General features: G+C 34.7%; 1 protein-coding gene and 1 long non-coding RNA gene across 4 annotated transcripts in view; one reads left to right on the top strand and one right to left on the bottom strand.

Moving 5' to 3' along the window:
* Window positions 1-24,298, bottom strand: part of MCMDC2 (minichromosome maintenance domain containing 2) — a 38,785-nt gene extending 14,487 nt beyond the window's left edge. Inside the window, exons 1-13 of one of the 3 annotated variants that reach the window (XM_047842803.1) lie at window positions 24,254-24,298; window positions 21,627-21,812; window positions 21,408-21,538; window positions 21,278-21,337; window positions 18,890-19,085; window positions 18,127-18,249; window positions 17,901-18,005; window positions 15,281-15,406; window positions 12,433-12,670; window positions 7,242-7,447; window positions 3,889-4,055; window positions 3,213-3,392; window positions 297-439 (exon numbers count right to left, since the gene is read on the bottom strand). In XM_047842803.1, the coding sequence (XP_047698759.1) occupies window positions 297-439; window positions 3,213-3,392; window positions 3,889-4,055; window positions 7,242-7,447; window positions 12,433-12,670; window positions 15,281-15,406; window positions 17,901-18,005; window positions 18,127-18,249; window positions 18,890-19,085; window positions 21,278-21,337; window positions 21,408-21,538; window positions 21,627-21,720 (1,769 nt within the window). In that variant the 5' untranslated portion in view covers window positions 21,721-21,812; window positions 24,254-24,298. The other 2 variants (XM_047842802.1, XM_047842804.1) reach the window with 2 other exon arrangements.
* Window positions 179-1,837, top strand: LOC125156625 (uncharacterized). The gene is made up of 3 exons (XR_007148705.1): window positions 179-234; window positions 1,306-1,474; window positions 1,580-1,837. It is a non-coding gene; the product is annotated as an uncharacterized LOC125156625 (long non-coding RNA).
* Window positions 24,299-24,501: the final 203 nt, after the last annotated feature.

Below are 24,501 nucleotides of genomic sequence, written 5' to 3'. Positions count from 1 at the left end.
GTGTAAAAAAGCCACGTTAAAAAAAAAATCAATCATTTGTATTTCAAATCAGTGCATTTTACTCAGACACATCTCATACAGAGATTCCAATAAAAAATAACTTAGTGAAAACATGTATTGGAGGTTCAAATGATGCAACAATAGCGATTGTTAAGTCACCTTAAATTCTTTTGAAACAAGATAAATGAGAAATCAACCAACTAGCAATTCAAGAAACAAGTGAAACATAAATAAGTTAATTAAACACATCACTTAAAAGTCAATACTGGCTTTAAAGTTTTATATTGAATACCTACAAATATTTTAATGCAGATGCTGACAGTTTTGATCCACTTATAGAATCTGTTCTGATTCTGCGACTTGCTAGATAATAGCCATGGATCATTCTTTCTGCCTCCAAACTGAATTCTACATTCAAATTCTTTGCAAAAGCCAGCAGCTAAATTAAAAATGTGAAAAATTTAAGAAATTCAAACTTTGTTATAGAATCTATAGTATAAAAATCCAAAGTTTGCATACTTTATTTACATCAAAGTTGATTAAATATCTGAGGCTGTCCCAAAGTCATTGAACACTTTAAATCATAGTCTTATACTTATAAATATTATTACAGTTTAGCCAGAATAATCTCTTCCTCCCTCTTAGTGCAGAAATGTTCTATGCAATGTACTTGAATGACTATCAAGTCTTTGCTTCCAGTGGAAAAAAGGCTCACTCACCTCCTTTCTGTAGGAGAGAGGCTTCCCTCAACAGCTCATTTCCCTTTGAATAGCTTTAATTCTTTGACAATTTATTTCCTTATAACTTTCTCTCATGGGCCTTAGAGCTACTTGTTCTCCTTTTCCTTCCTTTTAAACACAAGTGATCACTAGCAATATGGAAGGCACTGTGTTAACTACTATGAAGGTAGGCCTTGGAGATTCCAATAAGCCTTCAACATAATGATTAGCACTATTTTTTCTGAACTTCGTGCTTTTATTCTTTCTGAGTGATTCTCAGTCCCTTAAATCCTTAATTCAGGGACATCATTTCCAGACTTTTCAACATCCTGGTTGTTTTCTGCTTTTTTCAACTCAGAATCAAAAGGAACATTTAATCATAATAAGGTTGCTATTAACTATATTATATTTTAAATATAACTTTTTAAAGGATCTGTATATATCTTCTCTTCTTTATTCTCCTTACACTCCACAGTTCCCTCCAGACCTTCACAATTGGAAATTAATACCATTAATAATATCAGTAGCCTTCTCTAGGTTCTACCACATGGAGTCACAGTAATGTGCCACCTATCTCTGTCCTCAGGAAAGGACTTGCCCCAGCTACTGGAACTGCTGTCAGCATTGGTCTCCAGTCGTCAACTTCTTCAGGGAATGCCTCAGGACAGCCCATATCAAATGACTGACTGCAGCGGAAGTGGGGGCGGGTATTGTAAAAAAGTCCCTCTGTTTCTATCCAAAGCAGGACAATTCTGGTGGGTCTCTTTTAAGTCCAGAGCTCATTGTGGGGCTATCTTTGGGCCTGTGTCAGCAGCTTGACTACCTCCTCTGCCCAATCCTGCTCCTCTTCCCTTCCACAGGTATTGATAGAAGAGCTAGAGGAGCACTCCCTAATAAACAATGGCACACTAAACTCTCAGTCAGCCTCTTGGAGAGCCCAGGCAGTGACACACTCCATCCAATCTGTTTTGTGTAATGGACAGTTTTATCTTCTGGAGAAATCATTTTTGGTGTTTCACAAGCCTAGTAAAGTCCAACTGTTCTCTATAGTCTGATGAATCAGCTATAAAATCTTTGGCCGGAGCTTCAAGGCTTATTGTAAATTTGCCAAATATTAATCCCAATGACTCTACAATAAAATTTTTGCTCTGGTCAGTTATGTCTTCTCATAGTTTTCCATGTATATTCATTTCTACTTTTATATCTTTGCTCCTACTTTTAATTCTGTTTAGAATGCCCATCCTTCCTGTCATTTAAATCATACCTTTCCTTAAGGACTAAAGTCTCACCTCCTTGAAGTCTTCCCAATTCTTGCATTCTACTTGATATCTTCCTTCCTGAATTCCTAAAGTACTTATAGTTAGCACCACCCAGCTTAGCACTTAAATTGTCCCTTAATGGTTTCATATATTTTGTTTATATCTCAATTAAATGATAAACTATTTAAAGAAGAAACTTTATTTTTTTGTGAGAATATAAAAGAGTGAAATAGGTTAATATATATAAAATATTCAGTAAATACCTAATTAATAAATTCCAAGGGTTTGTTGTTGTTGTTGTTTTTCAGGGAAAAACTGGGCAAAAATTTCTCTGGGTCATTAATATATGTAGACATAGATATAGATATAGATATAGATATAGATATAGATATAGGTATAGTACCCTAATTCCTAGAGACTACTACTTTTTTCTTATATACTAAAACAAACAAAAAGAGCTACTTTATCATAAATATTGTTCTTTTTCTATTCTATGTCAATAAACAATGTTCATAATTCAGTTTTAAGTCCACCTCACTTTTCAACCTTTTACCCATGCAATCTGCCTACAAAGAAGGCAGGTATGAACAAAATTGTTAATGACTCATAGATTTCCACCCCCAATATTCCCTGCCTTTTACCTATCCTACCCAGATACTTTAACTCTAGTGTGGATAGATTTCTGAATAGTTAATATTAAAAAGGCTTCACTTGTAAATACTTGTATACCTTTAATAGCTGTAAAAATCATTACTGAATTTACATCATCTACTCTCAGGTTCTCTGAACATGCTGCACATTTCCATGTCAGGACATTGAAATGGGTTAGTGAGTCATGACAGGTATTCTCTAAAGTCAGAACTCTGAAGGCATTTACATAAAGTAAATCCTTTTGAATAGTCTGTAAAATGTAAATAACTGTATACCTATACAGCCTCTCATCATAATTTTCTATAGAAATATTCTATTGGTTTTCTTTTTATTGAGAAGTTTTAAAGCCATGTGGATAGTGGTGCAAATAATTAACATTTTAATATTTATGTCTTTACACAGTTTTTAATCTAATTATAATCCTAAATATTTTCTATGCAATGTCCTTAAAATATTTAAAAGCTGAAAGGGACTTGGAATAAAATAATTCTAAATAAATAAAATTGGATGCTGAAAGTGAGTTCTATTTAAATTGAGAAACCTTAGCACATGTATTCTTGGTAATCATTTCTTCTACCTCTACCTTTTCAAAATCTTCAGTTGTGAACTTCTTAGAAGCTACATAAAGGAGCTCTTCAGGATCGATGGCTTTCTTTAAAGTGTGTTGCACAGTAGAAATAAGTGGGTAGCAAGAAGATGATTCATTGCAGTTAATCAATAATCCAAACGCCTCTACAAGATTAGCTGGAATCAAACTGCAATCCTACATCAAATGAAAATGTAAAAGGCAAACATGAAACTCTGGCATTTCCACAAACACTTTAGATAATTATAAATTAAATACTGTTTATAATTATTTATATTATTAATATATGTATATTATAATAATATGTTATATACCTATTATTTTTACTTCATTATTTGACATTATTAATTATTATTTAAAATGTTTCCTGAATAGCATGGGAACTTACTATGACCAATTTTTAATGCTATTTATTAATTTCTTACACATTATTCACTAAAGCCTACTCTACTGCCTATTCAAATAATAATTTCTAGTAAACAGACACCTGCTTTGCATGACTAAAAGAAAAGAAAATTTTCAGACAATTGCACTGTTATTTAGTTCTAGTACCTGATTAAGGATAGAAATGGGTTAATAACAAAACATTAAGAACAACAAAAACATTAAGATTAAAATCTGTGATTAAATTCCATAAACAACATTCTAAAAATAAAAAATACATATACCTTACCATCTGACCAATGAGAGTGTTGGTTTTCTGCATATTTCTCCTTGAAGATGAATCCATATTAACAAAAGACCAAAAACTGCACTGAACTGGAAAAGTCATTTGTTGATTAATATCATCCCCAAACTTCTTTCCTGGGATGTATACTGTGATGCTTCTGCTTTCCACAACTAAGTAAAAAGACATTGCCCATTTGTTATTTAAGTTTATTTTGGTCTATATGTCTATAAATAACTAACAAATATTATTTTTAATAAGAAATACTATTATATAGAATTTTACTGTCTAAATGTGGGACAGTAAAGACACAAGTAAATTTGGTTGTTTTATAAGATATGGCTTAATTGGAGGATCTAATAAAAAGAATAAGGCAAGAGGGGTGCCTCAGTCGGTTAAGCATTTGGCTCTTGATTTTGGCTCAGGTCATACATGATCTCATGGTTCGTGTGTTTTGAGCCCCACGGTCGGGCTCTGTACTGGCAGTGCAAAACCTGCTTGGGATTCTCTGTCTTTCTCTCTCTCTGCCTCTCTCCTGCTTGCTCTCTATCTCTCTCTCTCAAAATAAATAAGTAAACATTTATTAGACTTTAAAAAAAAACAACAAGGCAAGAAAAATATTTGAAAGTTTATGTGTCCCATGCCTTGATGAGAACAGCAGTCCAAAGCATGTAGCTAGAATTATGGTCAGTGTCTGGGAAGTATAGGCAGAGGGTTAAGACACTGGTTATATTAGTGCAGGCTTATAAGGGGGGCTGAAATTAAGCAATATTCTTTTATGTGCAAAAAAAAAAGGATATCTATATGAGAGTGAAAGAGAATAAGATTGATAGAGAATATAAACTACAATGACTAGGGGAAAATATATCTCAAATTCAACATGCTAAAAACCAAATTCATCATTTTTCCTTCTCAAATGGCTCTGTGTGCATTATTTGCAATTAGAGGAATCACTATCCAACTACTTAAAACCCAAACAAACAAAAAAAATCTAGAAACAACATAGTTTCCTTTTTATCTTTCCTTCATCCCTTATAACCATTAAACCTATGGGTTCAATCCTAGGATTCCATATTCCAAATATTTCTCAAATTAAACTTCTCTTTATTCATGATAAGAGAGTCTTTTCTTTATATTTATCTTTCTCTTGGGTCATAAGGTAAATACATATTTAACTCTATAGAAACTGCCAGAGCAGTTTTCAAAATGGTTGCACTATGTTATACTTTCACGTACAGTATATAAGAATTCCAGTTTTTCCATATCCTTGGTAACATCTGCTTTCAGTCTTTTTAATTTTTGCCATCCTAGTAGCCAGGGCCAGTTACTTAATTTTTTTTTAATGTTTTGTTATCCAAAGTTGAGATAGAGGGAGAAAGAGCGTGAGCAGGGGAGAGGCAGAGAGAGAGGGAGACACAGAATCTGAAGAAGGCTCCAGGCTCTGAGCTGTCAGCACAGAGCCTGAAGCGGGGCTTGAACTCACAAACCATGAGATCATGCCCTGGGCTGAAATCGGACACTTAACTGACTGAGCCACCCAGGCACCCCCAGGGCCAGTTACTTAATATGTGGGGCCTAGTGTAAACTAAAAATCTGGGCTCCTTAATCAAAAGCAGGGGAAAAGATGCTATTAAGAGTACTAATATAAAAAGCTTTTTCCTTTAAAAATATTTTATTACTTATGAAATATAATAGGACTGATGTGGAGAATTTAGAACCATTATGCTTTACAACCTAAGTTTCTCTCAACTAATGAATGAATTTTTTAAAAAAGTGGTATATACATAAAATGGGATATAATTCAGCAATAAGAAGAAAAGAGATTCTTAAATAGACAAATTCATAAAGACAGAAAGTAGAACAGAGGTTACCAATGGCTGGAGGTACAGGGGAATAGGGTTATTGTTCAATGGGTACAGAGTTTCTGTTAGGGATTATGAAAAGTTCTGGAAATGGATAGTGGTATTAATTACATAACATTGTGAATGTACTTAATGCCATTGAATTGTACACTTAAAAATGGTTAAAATGGTACATTTTATGTTATGTGTATTTCACCATAGAGGGGAACTCCTTCAACTTGAAAAAGAACATGTACAAAAAACCTACAGCTAACTTCATATTTAATGGTAACAAAACTCAAAGCTTTCCTGCTAAGATCAGAAATAAGTCAAGGATGTCTCCTTTCACCACTGTTTTTCAGCATCAGAGCTGAAGTCCTAATTAATACACTAAGACAAGACAAGAAAAGAAATCTCGCCCAATACAAATTCACATGTTAGCACAAATGAGAGAAAAATTAAAACAGTGCGTTTTCATATTAAATTCCTTTCTTTATTAATACAGGTAAAATGAGAAGTGCCATTTAATATAATTTCTCAGTTCCTAAAATGTGTACAATATGATCTTAACTGTTAAGTAATTCCTTGACACTGATGAGACTATAAGTTAAACAGGTGATGGAATGCAAGCTGGTACAGCCCCTCTGGAAAACAGTATGGAGGTTTCTCAAAAAACTAAAAATAGAACTACCGAGCGACCCAGCAATTGCACTACTAGGTATTTATCCAAGGGATACAGGTATGCTGTTTCTTAAATTTTTTTTTTTAACGTTTATTTATTTTTGAGACAGAGAGAGACAGAGCATGAACGGGGGAGGGTCAGAGAGGGAGACACAGAATCTGAAACAGGCTCCAGGCTCCGAGCTGTCAGCACAGAGCCCGACGAGGGGCTCGAACTCACGGACCGCGAGATCATGACCTGAGCCGAAGTCGGCCGCTTAACTGACTGAGCCACCCAGGTCCCCAGGTATGCTGTTTCAAAGGGACACATGCACCCCAATGTTTATAGCAGCACTATGAACAATAGCCAAAGAATGGAAAGAGCCCAAATGTCCATCGATGGATGAATGGATAAAGAAGATATGGTATATATACTCGGCAATCAAAAAGAATGAAATCTTGCATGGTGTTATGCTAGGTGTTATGCATAGGTGTTATGCTAAGTGAAATTAGAGAAAGACAAAAATTGTACAACTTCACTCATCTGAGGACTTTAAGAGACAAAACAGATGGACATAAGGGAAGGGAAACAAAAATAATATAAAAACAGGGAGGGGGACAAAACATAAGAGACTCATAAATATGGAGAACAAACAGAGGGTTACTGGAGGGGTTTTGGGAGGGGGGGGATGGGCTAAATGGGTAAGGGATTAAGGAATCTACTCCTGAAATCATTGTTGCACTATATGCTAACTAATTTGGAAGTAAATTTAAAAAAAAAAAAAAGGCCAATTCATCAACAAAAATTTTTTAAAAAGTTAAACAGGTGAAAATTAATTCGGAAAAAATATTGTTTACCTGATTGAAGCTGTTCTAGTTTATCTTTTTTGTGTGAAGCCAAGTCTCCTATAAAGCAGATACCACCTTTAGCTAGCAAAGCACTGCCAGCTTGAATACTAACTGCTCCAGTTCCATACTTATTCCTGGATAGAGTAGGAAAAATTTCAGTAGAGACTGGATGACGTATGCCACGAGGCACAAGTTTTATACTAAAATTCAAAAGCCTAGGAAAAAATAAATTATTCATTACTATTATTTACTATTTGATTTTCAGAAGTCATAATGTATAACAGCTACACAATTAAATTTGATTCAGTGTTTAGTAAGGAACTTTTTCTTTTTTTAAAGACTTTATTTCTAAGTAATCTTTACACCCAACATGGGACTTGAACTCACAACCCCAAGATCAAGAGTTGCATGCTCTACCAACTGAGCCAGCCAGGTACCTCACCCCTAGTGAACACTTTTGTTAGGGATAAAACCACTTTTGAGACTTGGTCCTTAATTTGGAAAGCTCACAGCCTAGCAAAGGAGACATAAACAAAAAACTAAAACACAATGTGATAAGTACTAAAATAATATCATTAGAACATCCATATCAGAGTATTATTTCTTTCAGGAAGGAAGTTAGAGAAAGGTACAAAGAGATGACATTTGATCTGGGCCTTCCTCTTTACGGATTGCTTTCTCTTGTTTATTCAGAATGTTTGCATTTAGGCTTGCCAATAGCCCATCACGACTATTCCTGCTGCCTATATATCATGGTAACTCTTGATACATCTTCTTGTTTTCTAATTTCTTTGCCAATTTCCTGAGCCTCTTAATTTCTCAAATTTAAATTCTAAGAAAGGATGATGATTATTTTAAGCTTAGCTTTCAAATCTAATGCCACAGAAATCATAGCTCATTGGTGAAATCAACTATGATGAATAGACACAGACATATAGTACAAAAGGGTGAAGTAGTATTCCTTAAATGTGGATAGGTTATGTGGGGTAATGGGTTCTACTTACATAAATGGGTTAGAAAAAAGCTTAGGGCAGAAAGCTGCCACCATGAGGCAAAAAGCACCCAAAGTTAGCTATCGAGATACTGTAATGGGAGCACTAGTAACTTGTTATATCATCTGCAGGAAATTACTTTCCATCTGGTACCAATGTACCTTAATCACAAACTCCACTTGCCCCCCAGACCCTTTGCTTCTTACACACACAAGTGAATGATTACTGTCTGATTGTTTTCTCCACGTTCATCACATGTGTAAGATCTTGTTTTCTTCACATTCCTCATATGGGTAATATCTTGTGAGCTCAATAAATACAGAGATAAAACCCCTATTTGGGGCTCTTGTCTCCTCCTGGACATTAGCCTCCCTCATATTCAATTTTGCATCCACTCTCTTGCTGGACAAGAGAGAACTCCAGACTCATAGTCTGCAACAAAGTTGATATAAAGTTTCTAGTGTATATGCCATTCCAAGGAATTTGGATGTTGGTTTGTAAAATGGGGGAACGAGATTTAGAAAGAAACTTTTGCAAGCCTGTAGAGCAGTGTTTTTCAACCTTAGCTTACATTAAAATCACCTGGGGAGATTTAAAAAATTCTAATGTCAAGCCCCAGCCCAAACCATGAAATTAGAATTCCTGGAGTGAGCCAGTCATAAATATATATATTTTTTACTTCTCCCAGGTAATTCTAATATGCAGGCAGGCTCAGAACCTAGTTATATAGAAAAATGGGCCTCAAACTTGTCTACACATTGGAATCTAATGAGGAACTTTTAAAAATACTGATAGAAGGTTATATAATGTAAGATCAAAATACAAAAATCAATTATATTTCTATATTCACAGAAAATATTTGAAGAATGAAATTAATAAAACACTACCATTTTTAATAGTATCAATATTTTCAAATATTTAGAAATAACTTTAGCAAAATGTATGTATGACCTTTATAAAACATTGCTGAGAGAAATTAAGGGGGATTTAAATAAATGGAGATACACATAGATTAAAAGATTCAACATTGTTATGATTTAAATTCTCCCTAAAATTGATTTATAAGTTAAATGCAGTTCCAACAAAAATCTTTAATGGGCTTTTTTGGAGGGTAGGTGAGTAGTATTAACCTCTGGATTCTAAACTTTATAAGAAAATGCAGGATTCTCAACTTTCTAAGAAAATGCAAAGGACCTAAAATAATGAAAAAGAATCTTGAAAATGAAGAATAAAGTTGCACCACTTGATTCAAAACTCTACATAGAGCTACAATAATCAAGAATTATGATATTGGCATAATTATAGACAAATGGGTCAAAATAACAGAAAAGAGTTCAAATAGATTTATACCCAATTCAATTTTATACCTAGTTTATACCCACTTCAACTGATTTTCAACAATGGTACCAAAGCAGTTCAATGGGGAAGGGAATTCTTCTCAACAAATGGTATGGGAAGACTGGATAAATGCATAAAAAAAAAACATTAACCTTGACTCCTACCTCACACCATATACAAAAATTAATTTATGATGTATAAAAGACAACATAAAAGCTAAAACTATAATGCTTCTAGGAGAAAATATAAAAGAGTATCTTCATGACCTTAGGGTAGCCAAAGATTTCTTAGATAGAATCCAGAAAACACTAAACTTAAAAAAAACAATAAATTGAATTTCAACAAAACAAAAAAGTCTGCTCATCAAAGACATTTTTAAGAAAAAAATACTAGTTTTAGATTGAAAGAAAATTTTCATGGCACATATATGTGACAAAGGACATGCATCTAGAACAACCCCACTTAAAAGTGAGCAAAAGACTTGAACAGACACTTCATAAAAGAAGATATATGAGCAGCCAATAAGCACATAGAAAAAAATTCAGATCAGTAGTCATCAGGGAAATGAAAATTACAACCATAATGTGATACCATTTCATATGCACCAGAATGGCTAAAGTGAGAAAAGACTGACACCACCAAGATGTTGGTGATGATAGAAACAACTGGAACCTTACGTTGTTAGTAGGAATGTAAAATGGTATAATCACTCTGGAAAACTGTTCGGCAGTTTCTTATAAAGTTAAATATATACTTATCTAATGACATAGCAATTTCATTCCTAGGTATTTATCAAAGATAATGAAAACATAGATCCACAAAAAGGCCTGTAGAGGAATGTTTACAGCAGATTCATTTATAATAGTCAAAACATGCAAAACCCAATGTCCATCACTAGGAGAATGGATAAACATATCCTGCTATATTTATGTAATCTGCTATATTTATGTAATCATAAATAATCATCAATAAAAACAATGAGTTACTGGTACACACAACTGGATCAACCTCAAATACATATAGAGTGAAAGAGACTAGTCTCAAGAGAGGCATTATATGATTCCATTTTTATGAAGTTCAAGAACAGGAAAATTGACCTTTGTTACAGAAATTATGTATGTAGATAGGAATGGATTGAAGGAACTTTCTGAGGTGATGGAAATGTTCTATATCTTACTGTGGTGGTGGTTATAGCAATATATATACTTATCAATACTCATTGAATTATATACTTAAGATCTGATTATTTACTGATTATTTAGTTATAATTTTTTTTTTAAATTTTTTTTTTCAACATTTATTTATTTTTGGGACAGAGAGAGACAGAGCATGAACGGGGGAGGGGCAGAGAGAGAGGGAGACACAGAATCGGAAACAGGCTCCAGGCTCTGAGCAGTCAGCCCAGAGCCCGACGCGGGGCTCGAACTCACGGACCGCGAGATGGTGACCTGGCTGATGTCGGACGCTTAACCGACTGCGCCACCCAGGCGCCCCATTTAGTTATAAATTTTAACTAAAAAATAAAAAACCTCAAATCTCTTGTACTACCCCAAATACCATACGAAAAGTCAAAGTTTAATGACAAACAGGAAAAGGCACAGAGGCATTAATTTATAGGAGGTATCACAAATCATTTAGAAATAAGCAATAGAAAAGGTGACAATGGTCAAGGAGGTTTATAGAAAAATAATAAAAGTGTTTAACAAGCTCTTGGGGTGCCTGGGTGGCAGTCAGTTAAGCGTCTGACTCTTGAATTCAGCTCAGGTCTTGATCTTAGGGTCATGTCCTGCATTGGGCTCCACAATGGGTGTGAAACCTACTTTAAAAAAAAAAAAAGAGTTTACAAGCTCTAAATAATGCTAAAACTTTTTTTATTTATTTATTTTTAAGCAATCTCTACACCCAATGTGAGGCTTGAACTCAACCCCAAGATAAAGAGTTGCACACTCCACCAACTGAGCCAGCCAGGTGCCCCACTAAAACTTACTTCTAATTTAAAAAATGCCATTCAAAGTCAAATACCATTTTCCACCCATCGGATTTAAAAGTTTGACCACACCCAGTGTTGGTGAGGCTGTGAGGAAAGAAATACTCTCATGCTCATCAGTGGAGGATTAAATTGGTGCAATCTGTAGCAATTAGTACCACATTTACATTGAAATTTAATTAATTCGCTAAAATTAAATTTTAGCAAAACATCATCTGTCCAACAAACTTAATTTGCATTTTTTAAATTTTAAATTCTATAAATTTGTTTTTGTTTTACAAATGCATCCAAGGTATTAATACAAGAAGCTTATTCCTAGCTTTTTGAACATGTAAGTAACTTTAAAAATGGTACTTGCTAGTGGGGAGCCCCAAAATGCTGAGTAGAAGCTTATTCCAAAGTTAGGGTGATAGTCCCAGAACAGTAATTTTGGTACTTTCCACAGCCTTATTTTGGCACAGTGAATCAGTATTATTGAATGGAATCTTGTAGAAAAATAAGACAATGGTTTGTTGGTTCTTGGTTGGGGTGGAGGGAGATTACTTTCAAATGAAAATAAAGTACAAAAGCGGAATGTTGAGTTAGGGAATTGAGGAAAAGGAAAAGGAAGTCTGTGAAGGATATATTTATTTGTAAAGGTGTGAGTGGGAAAATTGGTTGAAACTTTTGAGTGGTTAAATCCTCAAAATATTGAAAGCAAATATCCAATTTATTAATCCCTGTGTTTAAAGTTTTGAACTCCATTAATAAAAGTTTATTTAAATATTCATACTGCCCAGATAATTCTAAACATTTGTCTTATAATAATGCTCATGGAAAGGATTTATGCAAATAAATGTGTGACCAATTTATAATTTGAAAACATCCATGTCACATATTTTACCTGTCTACAAGTAGAGTATCACTTGTCATGATCAAAATATCCAGGCAATCTTTCAGTTCCTTGTTATGGTCACTTGTCTGTACTAGACTCATCAGCAAACATAGCTTGAGCAAATTGTAAGTCCCAGGAGGAACAATTTGTGATGCAAAGATATTGGCAAGTATCGCTGTAAATTTCCAGCATGAGCTGGAAGTCAAAGAGAGGAGATACCTAAAATTGTCGCTTATTCCTGAAGGAACTGAAAGTAAACATATATTAAAAAGGGTTTTAAAATAAGAAAATGATATTATAGATATCTAATCCCATTTATCAAAAATATTACCAAATTGTAGCTCTTCTAGCGATGCCATATTCAAATTCTTATAATATTAAATTATGATTAAAGGTCACTCTGGTCTCTCAATTTTATCTCAGGGAATGTAATAAAATGAAACAGTTACCCCATGTGTCCACATAAATTGGCTGTGGGGTACATGCAAATCCCTCATTCTTCTCCTTTTAAGACCTATGTAAACCAAGCCAGATCATGGGGCACCTGTATTGCAGTGTTTGCTTCTATATGTTTGAAATAATATCATCTTTAGTGAGGGCTAACCAGCAGAAGGGGAAATTTTTGAATGTTGTTTTTAAAAGGGAAGATTTAGGGTGCCTGGGTGGCTCAGTTGATTAAGTATCCAACTCTTGGTTTTGGCTCAGGTCATGATCTCACAGTTTCACAGTTTGCAGAGTTTAAGCCCCGTATCAGGCTCCATGCTGGCAATGCAAAGCCTGCATGGGATATTCTCTCTCTCTCTCTCTCTCTCTCTCTCTCTCTCTCTCTCTCTCTCTTCTCTGCCTTCCCCTGCTCACTCCCTCTCTCAAAACAAATAAATAAAAATACACAAAGAAAAGGGAAGATTTATTCTCCACTACTTTGAAAGCACTGCACTGTACTATACTGTAACATTCTAGATCTTTTCTACTCCCTTACTCTGTCCAGCTCCTGAAATGAGCCTTTTAACCCACTTGATCATTGAGAAGAATTGCTATGCATGCATAAGCCAGTTCCTTTCTCCTAACTCTTGGGCTGCCATCATAGAGCAATGATTTCTTCTATTCATCCATGGCCATGGACCGAGGGAAGCCTACCTTAGTGTAGCTATTGCCACATTTGGGTGGTTAAATCTGCCTACTTCTGGAATGCAACATGAGAAAGCACACTTTCTCACCTACATATAAGTCCTGTTCTCCTACCAAATCAATAAATCTGGGAATACTTCACAGAAGAAAATATTTTAAATGTCACTAAAATATCTATTGTCCATTAGTGCTTTCTTTGTTCAATATTTTTATTTTTCTAAGAAGCTTTTCTCTTCAAGACAAGCAGAGGTATCTAGAATCTAATTGCATTTATTTTTTATTTTTTAAATTTTTATTTATTTATTTAGATATTTATTTATTTATTTTGACAGAGAGGGCAAGCATGCACATGAGCAGGAGAGAGGCAGAGAGAGAAGGAAAGAGAGAATCCCAAGCAGGTTCCTTGCTGTCAGTACAGAGCCTGACTTGGGGCTTGATCTCACGAACTGTGGATCATGACCTGAGCCAAAATCAAAGTTGAACAGTTAACTGACTGAGCCACCCAGGTTCCACTATTTTTTTATCTTAAAGAGGGAAAGAGAACACAAATGAGTGAGACAGGCAGAGGGGGAGAGAGAATCCCAATCAGGCTCCGTGCTATCACCACAGAGCCCGGTGCTGGGTTAGATCCTATGACCCTGGGATCACAGCCTGAGGCAAAATCCTGAGTTGGATGCTCAACCAACTGAGCCACCAGGTGCCCCAAACAGATTTTATTTATTTATTTATTTACTTACTTACTTACTTACTTATTTTCCTTGAGAGAGAGGGGAGGGCACACACACATGCATGAGTGTGAGCAGGGGAAGGGCAGAGAGAAAAGGACAGAGAACCTTAAGTAGGTTCCATGCCCAGTGCAGAGCCTGAGGGGCCAGATCTCACAACCATGAGATCATTACCTGAGCCAAAATTGAGAGTTCATGCTTAACCGATTGAGCCATCAGGTGCCCCTAGAATCTACTTGCGTTTAACTCAACTTGGGCCTCTATTATTGCAGACGATTATCTAGTGATTCCTAAATAAATAAACAAACAAACAAACAAATCTAAAATCTAAAATCCAAAATCTAAATCTATTCAAGATTTAACCAGTCCTTCCTGAACATTTAAATATTTATATGCCAAGTTAAAAGAGTAGGTCTGCTCTCCTCTTTTACTTAATGCTTATTTGTGTTGGTGTTGTTAAAGGAAATTACTAGTAATAAAGGTGATATTTTGGCCCCCATCTGCCTTTCTCTTTTGTCTTATTTCTTGATTGGTTCAGAACTCAGATGAGGAATAGGATGCTATTTTATTGGGTTCTTTTTCTCAGACAACAAGTTACTTAACATTGCCTTAGCTAGAAAATAAAAGGTGGGGTGAAAAACCTTTTGGTGAATCTCAAACTCCTGACATCTGGACACAATTTTCTCATTGCTAATCATGAAAAAAATAAAAATAAAGTTTAGGCAAAAAAAGGAGTCCTTCCTCTGGGCAAGGGTCTACATTATCACATTTTCTTTCTTTCATAGCCTTTATTATCTGTAATCATCTTATTGATTAGTTTATAGGTTTATTCACTATCTACCATATGATTAAGAGAAGGAACCTTGATTGTCCTGATTACAACTATATCTCTAGAGCTTAAAAGAGTGCCCAACAATACTTATTTCCTGAAAAAATACTTATTTCCTGAACACAAGGACTTAAATTTAATTATTTTTTAAATATGATACTAATAATTTCCTTACCTTCTGGATTACAAGAAATGATACTGTTTGCCTCTATACAGACAGCAGTTTGTGAAGTTCTTACACAGGTTGGAATTCCAATAATTTTATACTCATTTCCTATATTCATTTTACTCACAGATTCATCTAAAATTATTAAACACAAGAGAAAATATGTATTCACTAAATAAAACTTGTACGTGATCAAATGGTTCAATGATCTAGAACTCGTAACAATTCAGTAGTTGAGTTAGTTGTATTTACTTTTGTTTAGTATAATATCTATATAGAGTGGCACTAATAATGTAAATTGAGGCAATTTTATTGCTAATAAATTTTGATATTTATAGGCAATGATGAATTAACTTCAAGAAGCATGAGACATAGCAATTAGATAGTCTCCTATAATACAATGAAAGGAAAAACAAGATCATTCTATTTAAGATGAAATATCTTTGCATTAAATGACAAGAAATGTTAATAAAAATGATCTTATAAGTAATAATTTAATTTGGGAAGAAAATAATTTTAAAAGGTTTATTTCACCGTCTATGATATAGGCAAGGTATGTTACATACATCATTTAATTATAAAATGTTAGATATTATTATTCCACTTTGTATATAAAGAAACTGAGAAATTAAGTGATTTGCAGAGGCATTTACTAAATGGTAAGTAGCAGAACTGAAATTCACATCTAGGTCTGCTTATCTCCTTGCACTATGCTAGGTTTCCCTTCTCATACCTACAGATTGTGCAATGCTTTTGCACAAATTCAAAATTTATCTTACAAACATACACTAAAAATCTTGATCCTTCATTAAATGGAAGTTGGGTGGTTATAAAGCTATGAAAAAAAGGACTTATAAGGAGGAACAAGATTAGCTTCTCTCTGTGAAGAAGATCAAACATTGATCTTCTCCATCATTTTTTTTCTCCTCTCTCTCTTACTCTCTCTACCCTTTTGGTGGGGGGGGGCAGTTTCAGAGAGCATATTGGTGTATCCTGTAGACTGGAAGGGAAGAATCAGGCTTGAAAATTGGGAAAATAAAAACTGTAAACCAACCAACCAAACCAAACCAAACAACCAACCCAAAAAAACAAAAACAAAAACAAAACCAACTAACTGAAGGACACAGAATGAATTACAAGGGGAAAATAAAAGCAAACAATTTTTCAACTGTTCCATGGAATCATAGAGTTTGGTAGATGTATCCTGAGGTCAAGGAAAGGTCATGAGAAAAGCAAGGAGATCAGGAAGTCTTGGTATTTCTTCTAATATCAACCCCAAAAGGCCTGTTGTTATTAATTTAATCTCTAAAAATTCATTTAGGTTCCATGAAAGAGTTTATCTAAAGAAAAGGTTTTCTACTAAAATATAAGTTGGATAGCCACTTATATTTATACACTGTATGGTTTGTATATGGTATTTAACAGAATTAAGTAGATAAAAGCATAGACTTTGAAGCTGGAAGGCCGGAATTTGAATCATGGCTCTGCCATGTACTAGCTATATGACTCTGGATAAGTAACTTCTCTGTGCCTCAGTTTCCAAATTGTAAAATTGAGATAACAATAGAACTTACTTGATAAGGTTACAACTAAATGAGTTAAAATATGTAACAGTGCCTGGCACACAGTAACTGCTATATAAAAATGAACCATTATCATCTGGGCTTACATACCTGCTTCATCCTTGTCAGGCCATGGTGGAAAGAGTTCTTGTTTGAGTCTCTACTTTCCTAACTCTTGAGTTTCCTATACACGGTTGACATCTAAGCTCTCTCTTTCCAAACAGTTTAATTCCTCAAATTTCAACCCAAGAAAGGAGGCTGAGCCTCACCCTCATTTTCACTTGTTCTGGCTTTTCAGTGAAGAGCCATCTCTTTCCTGGGTGACTGACACTGATGATTTTCTCCATGGCAGACTCAGTCTACTCACAGGTCTCTACTCATGAAGTTCTCAACAATTAATCATATGTCACTGCTTATTCATTATTTTTAAGTTTATTTATTTATTTTTGATAGAGAGAGAGAGAGGGAGGGGTACAGAAAGAATCTGAAGCAGGCTCCACAATGTCAATGCTGAGCCAAAGTGGGGCTCAAACTCACAAACTATAAGATCATGATCTGAGTTGAAGTCAGATGCTTAACTGACTGAGCCACCCAGGCACCCTCATTCATTTTTAAACAAATATTTATTAAGTTTTTACTATGTGCAGTAAAAAAAAAATAACAAAAAACAAAAAACTATGTCCTTACCTTCATGAAGTTTACATTCTAAAAGAACCCCAATATTTACATAAGACACAACATAGAATAATGGGAGGTCTTTACCATAAGTGTGTCCCTGAGACTTAGCACAGTGCCTGGGACATAGAAGGTGCTAATATCTTTTTAAGTAAATAATGTATGAATCAATGAATAATTAATATATTAGCAAAATATAACTCTTTAAAACACTCTCAAAAAGACCTATGATTCTTAAGCTATAGAAGTACCAATTTATAAGTCATAAACAATAGTCATAAACATAAAATAGTCATAAACAAACATAAATATAATAAATATAAACAATAGTCATAAACAATAGTCTTACATTTTTTAGCAATTTGCTTTTAGATCACACAAAACTTACTTACCCCTTAGAAAAATTGTAAGAGATTGAAACCTAAATGGCTGGTTATTGGAATATCCTTGAAAAGCATGAAGTGCCTTTGCTGTGATTATTTCAACTATCTGTTTATCTTAAGGCAAATAGCAAAAAAAAGAATTAGGTATTTGAATACACATTCTATTTAATTTCCACATTAAGATATAAAACACTATTTTAAAACTTATAATTGCAAAATGTAAATGCATTTTTACCACCAAGTACTCTAAATTTTCTGTCTTCTTGAAGTGAAGATGAACACAGATTACACAAAAAGTCATTTCTTACTGTTGCAGATTCAGTAGCACCAGGCACATGCACTCTTATATACTCAAATCCTAAAAGTAAACAAAGGAAAGCTAAATTTACTTTTAGATTTAGCTATCCATTTTCAATCCTTTAAAATTAATCTAACTCAAAGTATAATTAACTCAATTTTGCACATGGGTTCCTGAGAAGTTCAATTAACATTTATTGCATGGCTCTTTCTTGGCAGGTACTGTGTTAAGGCACTGGTGATATGGATACATAAACACACAGTTTCAAAAGGCAGCAATAAGAAACAGATAATTTCAATATGTGGTTTTCATTTGGACTGTCCAGAGAGAAGAGAGAATGGCATCCAACCCAATGGTAAGTGGAGATGAATGGAAAAGATGTCCTGAGAAGGACTGAACTGAAGTTAAGGCAAAGGTCTGAGAGAGGACACTACATGGAGAGGAAACAGCATGAACAAACAGTCATAAAACAATGTGTGAAAACAAGTACTTCAGTAATCCAAGAGCACTGTTAAACTGTGGGAAAAAAGAGGGGAAGAGAGAATGTACTTCAAGATCATGCAAAATAAACGTACAAACATAAGACAACAAGTTTTATTCCATTCTTTCTACTCTATGAATGTTTCATAACTAATGATAAACCTGATTTAGGATTAAACAATAATTGCTTGGTATTTTGATTTTACATTTTTATATCTACCTTTCGACAGAGGGCATGCTTCATCTGAACAAAGAAATCTTGCACCTTGTGTGTACTTGGTTACAGTTGTCATTGCAATCACAATACCTTGCATCATATAAAATCTTTGAGATGCATAATCAAGTGGAAATTCACAAAGATCAAGACTATAACTTCGCAGAGGAGGTAAATGTGTTAACTTCAGCACTATATTAATCTAATAAGAATGTAAAAAATGGTATTAATAAAATTGCAGATCTAATTGCACTTGCATTACATTATAGTAAGTATATTTGTGGAGTAAATCAAATAAATGATTTGTTAGTGTTATTAGGAAACAAAATGTAAGCATAAGAAAAAAGATTTAAATATAAAATTAAAGATGCAAAACCCTTAAATCTTACATTTTAATTGGAAATATCATTATGAACTCATTATTTTTATTTAAAACCACACACTTCCTGACTATATCCATCGAAAAGACCTGTAAAAGAATGACAACCCAATAGTAATGAATTCTTCTAGTGCCCAGATTGTGATCTCTTAAATACAATTTCTCACCAAAAGGAACCTAAGCTGCTTAAGAGAAATGGCTGACTCCAGGTCTGGGGTGGAAAATATACCAGATGGACCTGCTGTATCTCCTTGTGCCAGAAACCAAGGGAATTACAAAAAACTAAAACATGGGATCTGTCAAAAGGACATAAAAGCCAGCTTTAAGGGACTCCCAGTGACCAAAGGTAGGATAAAATAAACATCAAAAGGAATGACAAAGATTCATTGAAATATATCAGATATATTTTAAATATATTAAATACATCAGATATATTAATATATCAGATGTCAGATATATTTTAAATTCATGAATTTTTCATAATAAAAAAATAAAAAACAAAACCCAAAAAATTACTGGTCATCATTAGAGGCTCACAAAATAATGATTTCAACTCATTATTCTCTGAAAACTTATAAATGGAAAGAACCAACCATTTATTCTGCCTTTCTGGTACAAAGTATATTTCAGGGTAACCAAATAGTTGATGAGAAAAAACTTCTGTTATAGAATAATTTCAGTTAATAAGTTCAGAAAGGTTGCTAAAATTAGAAAAAAATCACAACTTTGCAACTTTAATAAAATAATGGATTCTAGGCAATGGTCATCAGTGGCTGCAAAAGCTATTAGGTGGAAGTTGATGGGAGACTGTATACTGAAGAGATCAGACTGACATCACCCAAACCTACTAATCAATTGTGGGATTACTAAAAGTGGACAACAGAGAGTGTATTTCTCCTAATGTAACACAATATGAAATACATGGCACTAAATATGATGTATTCTTGTCAAAATGAGTTGAATCTGAATTTAAGCAAGTTTTAAGAGCAAATTCCCTTTTTCCAGAAAAATGGGGTATGGGAGAGTAAGTTAAATGACACAAGAACATGGGGCACTAGGTGGTTTGGTCAGTTGAGCGTTCGACTTTCACTAAGGTCATGATCTCATGGTTTGTGAGTCTGAGCCCTGCGTTAGGCTCTGTACTGACAGCTCAGAGCCTGGAGCCTACTTCGGATTCTGTGTGTGTGCCTCTTTCTCTGCCTCTCCCTGCCTCATGCTCTGTCTCTGTCTCTGTCTCTCAAAAATAAACATTAAAAAAAATTTTTTTAATGCCACAAAACATAATCAGACAAATCCAGATTATGAGACATTGTACAGGACAATTATCTAGGTTTTTCAAAATTCCAATGGTATAAGAAGGAAGGGGGAGGAAATTGCTCTAGATTAAAAAGGATTTAATAAGATATAAAAACCAATTATAATGTGTAGACCTTGTTTTGATACTGATTTGAACAAATAAATTGTGAGACACTCTTGAGAGCCCAATTGGGTAAATTTAAATATAGACTGGATATTAGATGATACCAAAAAATCATTGTTATTTTGTAAAGGGTCATAGTGACATTGCGGTTATATAAGAAAAATGTCCACAATTTTTAGAGGTTGACAGTAAAGTATGTAGGTGGGACATAAGGATGTCTGGGATTTGCTTTAAAGTATTTTGGGGAAAAGATGATGCAGGTATGGCAATATATTACAAACTATTAGATCTGACTGACAGATAATATGGAGGTTCACAGTATCACTCTCTTTATTTTAGGGTATGTTTGAAATGTTTTATTATAAAAATATTTAATGTTATAAGTGATAATACAGGAAATAAAGATGTGTTTTTAAGATGGTCTATTGAATCTGAAAGAAATGTAGTACTTTTTAAAATAAACAAAATATTGTTTATTATTTAAAAATAATAAATAAAATATGAATAAACAAAATTGAATATAAAATATTTATTTACAAGTAACATTCAAACTATTTTACCTTGGTTTTCTTTGTTAAATTTAACGAAAACTTACTTGAGCTTCAGTCTGTAATTGTCCAATTAGTGAAAGAGTCTTAACAGCAATAAAACAGACCTGTAATTTCAAACAAACAAAGTTACCAAAAATGCCATGTGGCATAAAATTATTTCTTTCTTTAACTTACAGATTGAAAAACTTGAGCAGCTTTTAGTGGCTGGTGTAAAATGTAATTTCCAAGTTCAGCATCCAATTCAACAATATCAGAGGGATTTATTAAAATACTGAATCGATAGACTGCATAACTTTGTTTTGAATCTGTAAAAATACAAACATAAAAATGAGAATAGCTGCACATAGGAATTTTAAAGTTTCTACAATATACAGTCACCTTTGCTGAACATACCATTGTAGAACTTGCAATCATCTATAAACTTTCGGAGGCCTCCACTTCTGTCAAGATAGATAAGGGCGGCCTCTTTCATTTTTAGATTTGACATTTTCTCCTACTGAGTCTTCTCTATTACAAATTGATTAAACAACTGCTGGTAAAGAGTACCGATGGTGAAACACACAGAAAAGATGAGAATACCTAGAGATAAAATAAATCAGAATTTACACCTCACGATCTCTAATAAAATCTTACACACTGTTAAAATTGAGAGTGAAATGAAGTAAGGTAAAATTCCCAACTTAAAATTCCTACGCAAAAGAAAACAAAGTTTTGCTCTCAATAATATTTTTTATCAACAGTAGGTTATGAGATTCTCCACAAGATTTCAAACTTAAGAACAGGAACCTCAACTGTCTCTTTACAGAGTAGGTGCTCCCAAAAAATGGTTGTTGAAATAAATATTAGATGATGATGTCCCCTTGCAGGGGGTGTTTAAAAAATGAAAGTGGTAAAAGTTGTTACAAAAATTCAACCTAAGTAAAGAGTAGTTAAACTAAAAAATCTGAAAACTTAGTCCTAGATCTAGCATTTCCTAGTTGCTATGGGGCAATCACCTGGGCTATCTTGGCTCAGTATCTTCATCTGCAGGAAATGAAAGGGTTGTACTAGATGATAAGGCCTCTTCTGGCCTTAAATCTTTTATCAGTAACCAACATAAAATATTAAACCTTGGTAATGAGAATGGAATTTGTAAAATTCATTTAAAGATAGCAATCAGCAATTGGAACAGTATATATCAATAATTGTATTAGGTACTAGGGATAAAATGATTCAGGATTGGATCATGCCATCAAGAAGTTGCCAGTTTGGAGAAGTCAGATGACCATCACATCTATTCATCATCAAATATTTATTGGGCATTTAGTATTTATTAGATACTAGACTGTCATAGGCACTGGGGCTACAAAGATGAGTAAAATATGATTCCTATTGTTCAGAAAGTACAGAAAGGGATGATGGACATGTAAAAAACTTACTATAAACTTGCTATAAAAGAAATATTAATGTACTAAGGAGTACAAAAGAAACATGATGTATTAAATAGTTCCTAAAACAGCATCATCCTTGTGTAGGGGTCATAATGTTTTCTATTGGTATAGGACATTTTGATTTAATACAGTGGGTCATAGGGAAAAAACAATGAATTCTACTTTAAAGGTGGCATTTGATAAAGATTTAATTGGAGGAGAGGTGAAGACAGGAGGGCTTTTCCAAAGACAGGGGTAACCCCCTGGTACCCTAATTAATAGACCTACACAACTGAATCCATACCCCTACTACTTGGAACTCAGGCCACTTACCAAAGTAAAGTAATTGAGACTGTCCTTTTGCTATTATATAGGGGGAAAAGTTCAGAGTTTCTCAGTGGCCATAAATACAATGATCTTATTTCTTTTTTTTTTTTTTAACATTTTTTTTTTTCAACGTTTATTTACTTTTCGGACAGAGAGAGACAGAGCATGAACGGGGGAGGGGCAGAGAGAGAGGGAGACACAGAATCGGAAACAGGCTCCAGGCTCTGAGCCATCAGCCCAGAGCCCGACGCGGGGCTCGAACTCCCGGACTGCAAGATCGTGACCTGGCTGAAGTCGGACGCTTAACCGACTGCGCCACCCAGACACCCCACAATGATCTTAAAGTATATGTTGTTTTCAGAACATTTCATCTGTGCTTCATCTGAACATAAGGTTTCTGGGGCTGAATGAAGAGAGTCCATTGATAATGAGACAGTTGGGTGAGTCTCAATCAGATTATAACTGTTTGAAGTCCGTTATGATTACACAGGCAAAAAAAAAAAAAAATCCATCAAAGTTTTTAACAGGGAAAAATATGGTCAGATTTTTGTGTTGGTAATCAATGCCTACTGCTATTGTGGAATATGGGTTGGATAGAGGAAGAGATGATAATCAGTTTCTAGCTACTGATATAGTCCTAAGAGATGTACGGCCCAATCTAGGGCATTAGGAATGAAATGAACTGGAGCAGATGTATTCTAGACTTTTAAAGATTTCATGGCGACCAGCCTGTGAGTTTTCAAAATGGGTGTGGATGATGCTGCTCTAACGGAAATACGGGACCCCGAAAAAGAGCAGGAAAATGATAATGCAAAGTTCATTTGAGATGCTCTAATTCTGATGGCTTCTTAGGCCACCCAGATATATATAAGCACTAGGACCACGTAAATCAGGGCCTGGACTTTAACTTTTAACAGGGAAAAAAAAAGCTAGCGACAAACCTCTGGGTATCACCTGTGTAAAGCAGAAGTCCTGAGAGTGGATGCATTTTTTGGAAAGGAAAAGTAGATACACGGCCAGTGAAAAAGCATTAAATAAACGAACGGGGATAAAATTCTACAAATGTTCTCATACTCCAAAGAACTCAAGGGTTAGTTCACTTAGAATAGGCAAAGGAGGTCAGGTCTTCTCCCCCTGCGGCGTCAGCAGAAAAACATTTCACAAAGCAGATAAAAGCGAATCTGGCCTCACACCCTGGGATCCACGACCTCTCTCACCCACATCAGCAGCCTCCAGTGAGAGGAACCCCCGCCCAGCAGCACATAGAACCCTCTCCTCACGCACCGAGCGAGCTGAACCAGGCGAGCGCCACCTGAGGACAAACACACAACGTGATCCTCACGCGCATGCGCTCACCTCTCTGACGTTAGTTGCGCGAGGGCTGCTGGGACCGCCCGGGACCGCCCCCCCACCCCCCCCAGCCCCCGCAACGCTTAGCCAGGGTGATTATCGGGTCATCCTCCACCTCCTTTAATTAAATCACCATGTATCCCTCGCTGCAAGGCAAAAAAGAGGGAGAAAGATAACAAACT

This window comes from Prionailurus viverrinus, chromosome F2 (assembly GCF_022837055.1).
Source record: "Prionailurus viverrinus isolate Anna chromosome F2, UM_Priviv_1.0, whole genome shotgun sequence".
NCBI classification, from domain to species: domain Eukaryota; kingdom Metazoa; phylum Chordata; class Mammalia; order Carnivora; family Felidae; genus Prionailurus; species Prionailurus viverrinus.
The sequence above is the reverse complement of the archived record's forward strand: the minus strand, read 5'-3'. Positions and strand labels throughout refer to the sequence as shown.